This window comes from Xiphophorus hellerii, chromosome 7 (genome assembly GCF_003331165.1).
Source record: "Xiphophorus hellerii strain 12219 chromosome 7, Xiphophorus_hellerii-4.1, whole genome shotgun sequence".
Classification (NCBI taxonomy): Eukaryota; Metazoa; Chordata; class Actinopteri; order Cyprinodontiformes; family Poeciliidae; genus Xiphophorus; species Xiphophorus hellerii.
This window is the reverse complement of record NC_045678.1, coordinates 11,599,487-11,608,849: the sequence shown is the minus strand read 5'-3', so window position 1 is coordinate 11,608,849 and position 9,363 is coordinate 11,599,487. Positions and strand designations below refer to the sequence as shown.

The following is a 9,363-nucleotide window of genomic DNA, read 5'->3' as shown; positions in this document are numbered from 1 at the left end:
AAAAAAAATTGTATTTAAATAACTAGACTGTCTAAAATAATTGAAAATTAAGGAGAATATTGTAGTAGTTGAATCAAATTTAAAAATATTTAAGTACTTCCACTGAAACAATGCAAGTGCTTATACTTAAGTACTTTGTTTTAGATGACAGATTTCACATTTTATTTTCTTTGAAAATGTTTGCCAGTGACCCCACCCCCATTTCAAATTATTTAACCTTTAACGCAATCCTTAAGGATAAATCACACTCGGAACTGATTGTTATTTACTTTGTTTACTTTGTCACAACAACCACAGAATACATTTTATTTTAATGGAAGTATATAATCACGATGTTTAAAGTACAAGAAAAACAAGACCCCCCTCCACACCAGAAAGAGTCTGAAATGTGCATTTGCATTCAATGGTACTACTCAATGGATTTGAGCACCAGATGGCTGAGGGGTGTTCAAACTTTGGGAAATTATTTTATAACCTTACAACTGTTGCTCTTTGGTTTATATGACGCCAATTGTTCACTAATATCCTAAAGCAACCTTCAAATGCCTTCATAGAACAACTGTATCTACATTGACATCAAGTTACATACAGGTAAGTGGACTATTTAGGAAATTTTCGAAGGCATTATTTAGGTAAAGGAATGCACCTAATTAAAACGGTGCATTCCTTTTTATTTAGGGGTATCAGAGTGAAGGAGGCGGCACTCTTCAGATTTCATTTGTAAATCAGTCTAAAAACCATGTACTCTTTTCCATTAAGGTGCTACTGTTATTTTTGTCGGTGTTCCACTTTAACTGGAGCGCTCCTAGTTCCGACTTCCGAGGTGTATGGAACGCAGCAATATAACCAAGACATAGAAAATACAGTAATCTAAATAAAGAGATATAAACATTTCACCCTAATAGATGGTACAAAAAAACCCTGTAGACAGCATTTCTCTCTAATATTTTATTATTTTTTAGACAGCTGGTAGTAGCTGGCTCGTCTTGCTGCTACAAACTACAAACGCTCCCATCATGCTTTGTTCTGCCATGACGTCAGGTCAGCTGACCGTTGCTGTTCTTGGGAGAAAGATGTCGGTGACGACCTGGCGAACGATGAAAGCTGGTTTTACCTTTGCGTTTGCTCTCTGTTGCCTTGCCTTAGCAGGTAGGAAGTGTCCGACGCTAAACAATCGACACTCGTAGTTTCACAAACCTTATTTGTTGTATTTCTAACACCGCGACCTCATGTGTGGCCTCAATATTCAGCTGACTGGTCGCTACTCAGCCCAGGAACATCGTTAGGATGGTCATTTAGCTTTTTTTTCTGTTATTCCCATGTTTTGCTTGATCTGTCAATGAGACTCAGAAAAGTAATCCATCTAAATACCAGTGCTTTTGGAAAACTATTCAGCTCCGGCTACATGAAACTTATCGAATAGCTTAACATAACTCTCGCTTTTTGCTAGTCGCTATGCTAGCGTTAAGGTTAAATGTGTCATTTACTCTTTAAAGTTACAATTATATCCATTGAAAATGTTTATAATAACGTGATGTCTAGTTTCAGGTTATTAATTATTAGCCTGTGCTGTCATGTGACACTCTGTTCTGGGCTACTGGTTCCTCTTTAACTTCCATCTTTGCTGCTGCTCCATGTCACGAGTGTATTTCTCCATCCACGGAGCTGTTAACATTGTTGCCAAGATTTCACATTGTCTTTGGTCTGCAAATGAGGCTACCTATTCTGTTTTGATTATTTTTACTTAAAATTTATGCAGGTAGTGCAGTCATAGAACTATTACAAGGCATGGTAATTTTAAATGGAGCATTAAATATTATTGTGAGAGCTTTGTAGCATATTCTTAGGGATAAAAGTAGCAACTGCTTAGCTAAAATTAAACAATCAGGTTTTGCAAAATCTTTTTAAAAAAGTGTCTTGTTTTGCTTAGGCTGACAAGAATCTCCATTGTTCTCCAGGTGTCCGTGGAGACAGCTTCACGGTCCTTCAGGCTCCCGAGTTTGTGTCGTTCCAGAAAGGAGACTGGCCGGTTTCTGGAGAGAAAGTCCCTGATGTGGTGGCTCTGACTATGGGATTCTCTATTCAAGAGGTATCTTGAATAGAGAAAACATAACTCTTGAGCTTTGCTTTCATAGATGCGTCTTGAGATCACAATGTTGGTAGCCTAAAAAAATGCAATATGTTTTTATTTGCCCAGGATCTGCTGTGGCCTGGCCTCCAGGCTGGTCCATTGTTCCAGCGTCCCCGGGCTAATGTGTTGGTGGTGGTGAGAGGAGCTGACAGCCTGGCTCTTCCTCAGACTGTGGCTTCCTACCCCCTGGAAAATGTGAGTCAAGCAATTCTTGGACGCAAATAGATTAAAATCTACAGTATAATGAGAATACGTTTGCTCAGTGTGCTGCTGGCTTCTCCTCTCTCAGCCAGTACCCTTCACGCTGGACAGCGTTGCAGAGACGGTCCACTCTTTGTTTTCCGAATACACCCCCGTAGTTCTACAACTGGCTCCAAGTGAGGAGGTAAAAAAAAAAACAAAATCAGTTTACACAAAACAGGGAACAATAAATACCTTTAAATATGCTTATTTATTTTTCTATATTTTCGCCTAATATTTTGTCCCCTGCAGCGGCTGTACATGCTTGGCAAGGCCAATGCTGTGTTTGAGGACCTTCCGGTCACCTTACAGCAGATCCGCGCACGCCTATCCCAGGATGGCTCTGTGCTGACTTCTCTTCCCCTCAACTCCCTAAGCAGAAATTCAGAAGTTGGTGTTTAACATTTGCAGTACACGTTAGCTACATCTTGTATAAAAAAATTTTTTTAAAAATACTATAAGAATGATTCGAACCACGGTTGAAACAATTAATCATGTTAAATTGATTATTAAAATAATTGTCAACTACTTTAGTAATTGATTAAGTTATAACTGGGGAATACTGACTCCAGAAAGGCAATTTGCTGAAAGAACAACATACTCAGAGAAGTAAGTCAAAACTGTTATATATATACAGTCTGTATAAAAACCTAAATGTTTTCCACCCAGAAATTCTCAAGTGCCATGATTTTAGCTTCACCTGGTTCAAATTCAGTTAAGAAAAAGAATTCCTATTAAGCACATTTCTATCTAATTATTAATAAGTTAATCCAAAAACCAAATGATTAAACATTCACTAAAGGAATGCTATGCTGCTGCTTTTTAAGCAAAAAACAACAACATTTTTAATTTAAAAAATAAGTAGGATTATTGGTTCATTTGCATTTGTTGTATTTCTGAAATTTTCTAAAAGGGCTTACATGGTCAAATAAAAAAGCTACAGAATGTTCTATTTTTTTTATTCGAATAATCCATTACTAAAATGATCATTAGCTGCAGCCCTAATTTGAACCTGAAAAAGATTTTGTCTGTATGATTATGTTCCAACCAAATGTCACACCATAACCTTTCTACTTATTTTGGTCCTAGGCTGATTTGCTCTTCCTGTCTGAGGTACAAGTACTGCACGATATCACCGCTCTGGTAAGCTGCCCCAAATGTCGCCGACCTCTTTTTTTTCCATTGTAGAAAGGAAACTGGTGAATCAGGTTTGAATCAGATCTCCTCCTCTCGCAGCTCCAGAGGCACAGACATCTAGCCAAGGACTTCTCCCCTGATCTGTACTCTCTGGAGCTGTCCGGCTTGGAGGAGCTGAGTCGTCTTTATGGCAAAGACTCTCCTCAGTACCGCGACGCCACGGCCATTCTTGCTTCTGTCCTCCAGAAGGTAACGAGGAGATCTGAGGGAGTGAAACAACTGTCAACATTATCTTTAATTTACCTCAGTTTTAACCATGTGTTTGCTTTTTATTACAGTTTGGAGAGGACATGTATCGACTCTATGGCAACAGGGCTGTAGTGGAGGTTGTTACTGTGAAAACCTTTGAAGCTCCTTTGACCAGAAAGTCTCGTTCAATCTTGGAATCTAAACAGATTGTAAGTCGGAAAGGCATGCATAAAATTGAAAGCAAAAATTACACAATTGTAATCAATAAGCTACTCCAAACATAAACAAAATATCTGGGAGCATTAGTAGTTATTTATAGTAGCAGCTTTATGCTCTTGCTTGCTTTTTTTATATTTCTGAAGTAACATTAAAGGAAATGTTGTTTTGAATATTAAAATGCATTGATATTTCCTGTCGTCTGTACACAAAAGCACTCTGTATAATTTTACACTGAACAGAGGCGTTTAACACTTAGTTAAACGCCTCCATTTCTTAAAATGGATTTTAAGAAATCCATTTTTTGTTTAAGAAAACATAAAATAGGCTTTGTGCACGGTTTTCTGTGCTTTTGTATCACAACTACATTAAATTAAGAAAAGCTGGAAAGCTACAGTAGGTCAAATCTGGATTTAGTTATTCTGCTACAATAAGAATAATCCAAACACAGTTTATGCTTTGTGAAATTTTTAGTTAATAAAAAATCAAAAGGAATTGCTAATTTTCCCTAAATTATTGACAAGGTATGAGGGTTGTCTTGTGAGCTCATGACCTTGAGCACACCCAATTTAAATTAAAGCTATTTCTTCTTTTTTAAATTTAGTCTCCAGAGTTCTTTGTGTACATCATATGGAAATGTGATATATCATCTGATGTAGCATGTTGTGAAATTTTAATCATCTGTCGATCTTCTCAGTTAATATGTAAGCAGTTTTTATTGCCAATAAGTGCTTGATTAGGTTTACCGAGATAGTGATCTGGGCGTGTCACCAGGTTGGTCTTAGTGGTCACTTTTGTGCATCCAATCAGGATTAACATATTCAGCGACAGCCTGAATAATTTTGTCACATAATAGAATATTGTTTAGTTTGCCGTTATTGATACCTGTGAGTGTTGCAGTTTGAACACAAACTGAATATTATGATTATTATGAGTGGAGGATTTGTTGTAGATTGTTTTGTCAGACTGGATCTCTACCTAGTAAACGCTATAGAGCCAACGGAACTGAATTAGATAAATGTGTCTACATACGCTTTGTGTTTTACTTATTTGACTGGGTTGAATATTTCCAGAGTAACCCGGGCAGCCCCTACAACCTGGCCTACAAGTACAACTTTCAGTACGCTGTGATCTTCAACATTGTGCTCTGGCTGATGATCGCTCTGGCCCTCGCAGTCATCGCCATTGCTTACAACCTGTGGAACATGGACCCGGGATATGACAGCATCATCTACAGGATGACCAATCAGAAGATCAGGTTGGATTAAGTCCTGCCAACACCACCCCTGCTGCATCCTTACAGTTCTCTGGTGAATATTTGTGTTTGTGTTGATGTCTTGTGTTGTAACTGTATCTGTGAAAGTTCGGTGGGAGGAAGAGCACAACACTGAATTGTTTCTGAGTTTACAGCACTGATATAAAATGCTGACAGTAAATTATATCCAATTAAATCATGGCAGCATTAAATTGGTGCCCGTTCAGCCAGTCTTTAGCAATATTATCCCATGGAGTGTACACTGAACAAATATTGCCTTCCTCCTTTCAGCTTCACAGCTCCAATCATTCCTTCCTTTAACTTCAAACATTTTTCTCACTGGTGATTGCAAGTCCATTTTTGTTGTAAAAAAAATATGTTATGGAGAAAGTAGATTTGTCTTTTTGTTTGTTTTGCTGTATGGAACTGTCAAAGGTTTAAGTTAAAGAAAAATCTATGTGTATATATTGAATATGCGAATGTATGAGAAAGTATGGTGTTCTTGTTTTGCTGTGCTTTTTCTTCAAATAACAGGTATTTGTTGGACTGTGTAGAAACTTGACCGAGATGTTTGCCATTATAATTAAAATGGCATAAATGAAGCTCTGTAAACTGCAATAAATGCTTAACAATAAATTATTACATGTATTGTGCTAGTTTGAACTTATTGTAGCAGGTTAAGCTGTGACGGGAGTAAAAAAATAATAAATCAGCACTGTTATTTAATTTTTACATTTCTTATTGATGCAGCATTGTCAGGTGTTTGAGAAAAATGGAACATATTTTTAATTGCCTAACATCTGCAGAAAAGTTAAGATTCATTACAGTTTTTTCAAGTTTTTTTTATTTTTTATTTTGGTAACTGTTTTACAGCTAATGAAATCTCCAGGTTTCTCAGAAAATTAGAATACCACACGACTGAAATGAAATTGATTTAATATGGAAATGTTAACTTGTTCATGGAACAATTTGTTTGAGGCACTTTTGGTATGAATTACTGCAACAATGCAGTGCGGATGGAAACAATTAGCATGCGTCCTTTCTGAGGTGTGAAGGAAAACCACATAGCCTTACCAACAGTTTCAACTCGTCTATATTTTTGGGTTTGATGTCACTCATCTTCACATTGAAAGATTTTCTGTGAATATTAGGTCGTATGCATTGACCACAGTGATGCTAAGCAAATGTAAAATTAAGTATTTCTACATTCAGCAGTGTGGATAGGTGTCAAGTTCTGGTGAAAATGGAAAGCAATATTTCCATAAAGCTTGACAGCAGAGGGAAACTTGGAGTGCTCTGAAATGTCCTGGTAGATGCCTGCTGTGACTTTCATCTTCTAAAACTCAATGGATCAACTCCAGCTCTAACATGGCTCCTCGAATTATCAATGTGGAAACTCCCACTGGAACTAAACCAGTTCGGTTTCTGTGCCCCTTCTCTCTCTCTTCCACCAGATTCTGTGACTTTGATTTTTAAATAAGATGCAAAACGTAATTTGGAATGCTGAGCATGTCAAGTCCATTTTCCATAAATGCCCAGGTAAAACTATTTTGAAGTTGCCTCTGGTTCAGGGGTAACTTAACACAAAGAATTAGACAGTAAAAGAAAAAAGAGAAGAAAACTCACCTCCTCATTTTTTGCTGGTATCACTCTTTGAACAACGATTGTAACGAGTACCAATTAAGTTTTATATATATATATATATATATATATATATATATATATATATATATATATATATATATATATATATATATAAATAATCTTCTAGTTTTTTAGATGCACTAGATAATTATAGAACACGTAGATGTTAACATTGTGTAACAGTTTATATGACTTCCCCACAGAGTCCACGGCTCATCAATGCTGATTATGTATCCATTTATTACGAGTGTATCTCTTTAAATAGCATTGTTGTGTCTTACGTTGCGTAACGGCTCAGCCAATCACAATCATATTGGATTTGTTAAGCTCCGCCTCTAGAGTTATTCTCAGTCTATGATTGGTTGTATTTCTTCTATGAAGCGCTAGTATTTATATTGAGTATTTATATGCTCGGGAAGAGCTGAACTGAAAGAGGGTAAACAAGTCTGACAATTGCGACTCTGAAGTTCATCGAAACTGCAGCGTACAACACCAAAGACTAATGGTCTGACTGCTGGTAAAAGGTATTTTTTTATTATTATTCGTGTATAAATTAATGACCACGCCCGGAAGAAAAGTACAGCTTTCTGTTTACAATTTTTCCTTAGCACCAAAATTTACGTTTTAGAGCTTTTTTTTTTTAGAAGCTAAAATATGTTTAAATTCTTTACAATTCAATTCTGTGTATTTAATATGGTTTAGAATTTGATGAAGTGAAATAAGTTTTGAAGTTGGATTTTCGTGCTGGTAATAGTTTCCTTCTCGGACAATAAAACAAGGAAGCGCTCCTCTCCGTTATCAATTCTAGGATCTTAACATGCTTCCGCTCCCAGTTTGATTTGATGCCCTTTTTAAGCCTGATTTGCTAATCGCATTTTATTTCGACCGTATTAAAGGCTCAATTTAAATGGTTTGCTTACATACAGCTTACTTATATGGTTCGAAATTATCTTAACACATTTTTTTTTTCATTGTGGAGAACAGATATGGGATGACTCAGCTGTTCTCTGTCATATTGTAACCCGAGCACTGGGAGTACAGTGTGTCTCCCTGTTGCTCATTTAGTTTAATTTGTGTATCGAAGTAAGGTGTAGAAATGTTTTGAAAAATAAAATCTCACTGACCTAAGCTGAGTTAATAAAAACTGTGAGCAAAATGTTCATATAAAAAAAAAAGTAAGCCCTGGAAACCTTGCTGACATTTATTGTTTAAATTAGGGGGGAAAAAATGACTGTTTAAAAAAAAAAACATATTTGTACTTCTTACTCTCTAGCTTGCGCCTACGTGGTGAGGAAGATCAGGGCTTCTGTTTCTGAGGGAGAGCAGGAAGAGAAACCCATCCGTACACCATGTAGTGCAAAAGGTAAGAAACTGACATCAAACTTGATTTTCTGTATCCTTCAAAGAAGACAATAATTTTTTAAAATCCTAATCTTAAATGGGCCACTTGTTTAACATGCATGTAAGATTCTTGCCTTATCTTATATGTATATTTTTGAGAAAAAAAAATAGTTTTCTTTGCTATTTTTTATCTGTGGTGACATGTCATATCTCGCTTGTGTTTCACCTGTAGCTCAAAGCAAATCGGGGCGAAGATCAAAGTCTTCCTCAACTGCTGTCCTGAACCTGGGACACGATGAAGGAGTCGACGGCGATGTGGCAGCAGCAGCAGCAGGGACGTCTTCAGGGGCACCTGTGCAGAACTGTGGCTCCTGACGTTAAATTTCTGACTGGATGCTGGGACTGTGGTCAACTCACTCTCAAAAGATAATTTATATATTGGAATTATGTTGGATGCTTCACTGCAATGAAGGAACCACATTAATTGGATGGCTGGTGTTGTTTTTGACACAAATCTATAAACTGAGTACTAAAAGTCTTAATTTGAATACTTTCCAGTTTTTCACAGTTTCCAGTGTCCAGCTCAGAATGTCCCATAAAACGGCCTTTTTCACCGCAGATGTTTTGACACCTCCTGAAAACAAGTGCAATTAGTAGCATTAGTCGTGGGAATTTCCCCTTTGTTGTTCTCAAGCACGACAGAATGTAATGAGGGCATCATGTTGGTTAGAAATGATAGGGTGTGTGGGTAGTTAGTGTATTTCCTGTGAAAAAGGCCTACATTCATGTACTGCAGCGTTTGACGGCTGGCTCACCAACCTCTGCACCCAGAGACTGAACAGGCCTGATGTTCCTGCTGTTACACCAGTCAACATAATTATGTTAAAAAGCTCTATTTGGGTATTTATACCTGTGTAATAGACTTATCCATTATATATTCATGTCAGAATAGGTAATATGCACATCATTGGATAAAGTAAATGGAGTGAGTGAACTAATCTTAAATTTATATTTAAATTTAAGATTTAAATATAAATTTAAATCTTAAATTTATATTTAAGATTTAAATATAAGTCTTATATTTAAGATAAATTTATTTGCAATAAATAAATTTATTGCAAATTTATTTGCAATAAATTTGGAACTGCAT

At 36.5% G+C, this 9,363-nt stretch overlaps 1 protein-coding gene and 1 long non-coding RNA gene across 2 annotated transcripts; both read left to right on the top strand.

The window, feature by feature from the left end:
- The first annotated feature begins 990 nt into the window (after positions 1-990).
- On the top strand, positions 991-5,877 carry atp6ap2 (ATPase H+ transporting accessory protein 2). The gene is made up of 9 exons (XM_032568164.1): positions 991-1,149; positions 1,959-2,089; positions 2,198-2,326; positions 2,421-2,516; positions 2,624-2,761; positions 3,461-3,514; positions 3,608-3,757; positions 3,847-3,966; positions 5,047-5,877. Exons 1-9 carry the CDS (start codon positions 1,017-1,019, stop codon positions 5,239-5,241), a joined length of 1,146 nt encoding a protein of 381 aa, XP_032424055.1. The 5' UTR covers positions 991-1,016; the 3' UTR covers positions 5,242-5,877.
- Positions 5,878-7,248: 1,371 nt separating this feature from the next.
- LOC116723666 (uncharacterized) lies at positions 7,249-8,735 on the top strand. The gene is made up of 3 exons (XR_004340025.1): positions 7,249-7,396; positions 8,146-8,235; positions 8,446-8,735. It is a non-coding gene; the product is annotated as an uncharacterized LOC116723666 (long non-coding RNA).
- The last annotated feature ends 628 nt before the right edge of the window (positions 8,736-9,363 follow it).

Bases quoted from the DNA above. Each gene is read 5' to 3' on its own strand.
- atp6ap2 (XM_032568164.1), top strand. From the start codon at position 1,017: ATGCTTTGTTCTGCCATGACGTCAGGTCAGCTGACCGTTGCTGTTCTT. The intron at 2,762-3,460 runs GTTGGTGTTTAA...TTTTGGTCCTAG, and splicing joins CCCTAAGCAGAAATTCAGAA to GCTGATTTGCTCTTCCTGTC. The intron at 3,967-5,046 runs GTAAGTCGGAAA...GAATATTTCCAG, and splicing joins TCTTGGAATCTAAACAGATT to AGTAACCCGGGCAGCCCCTA.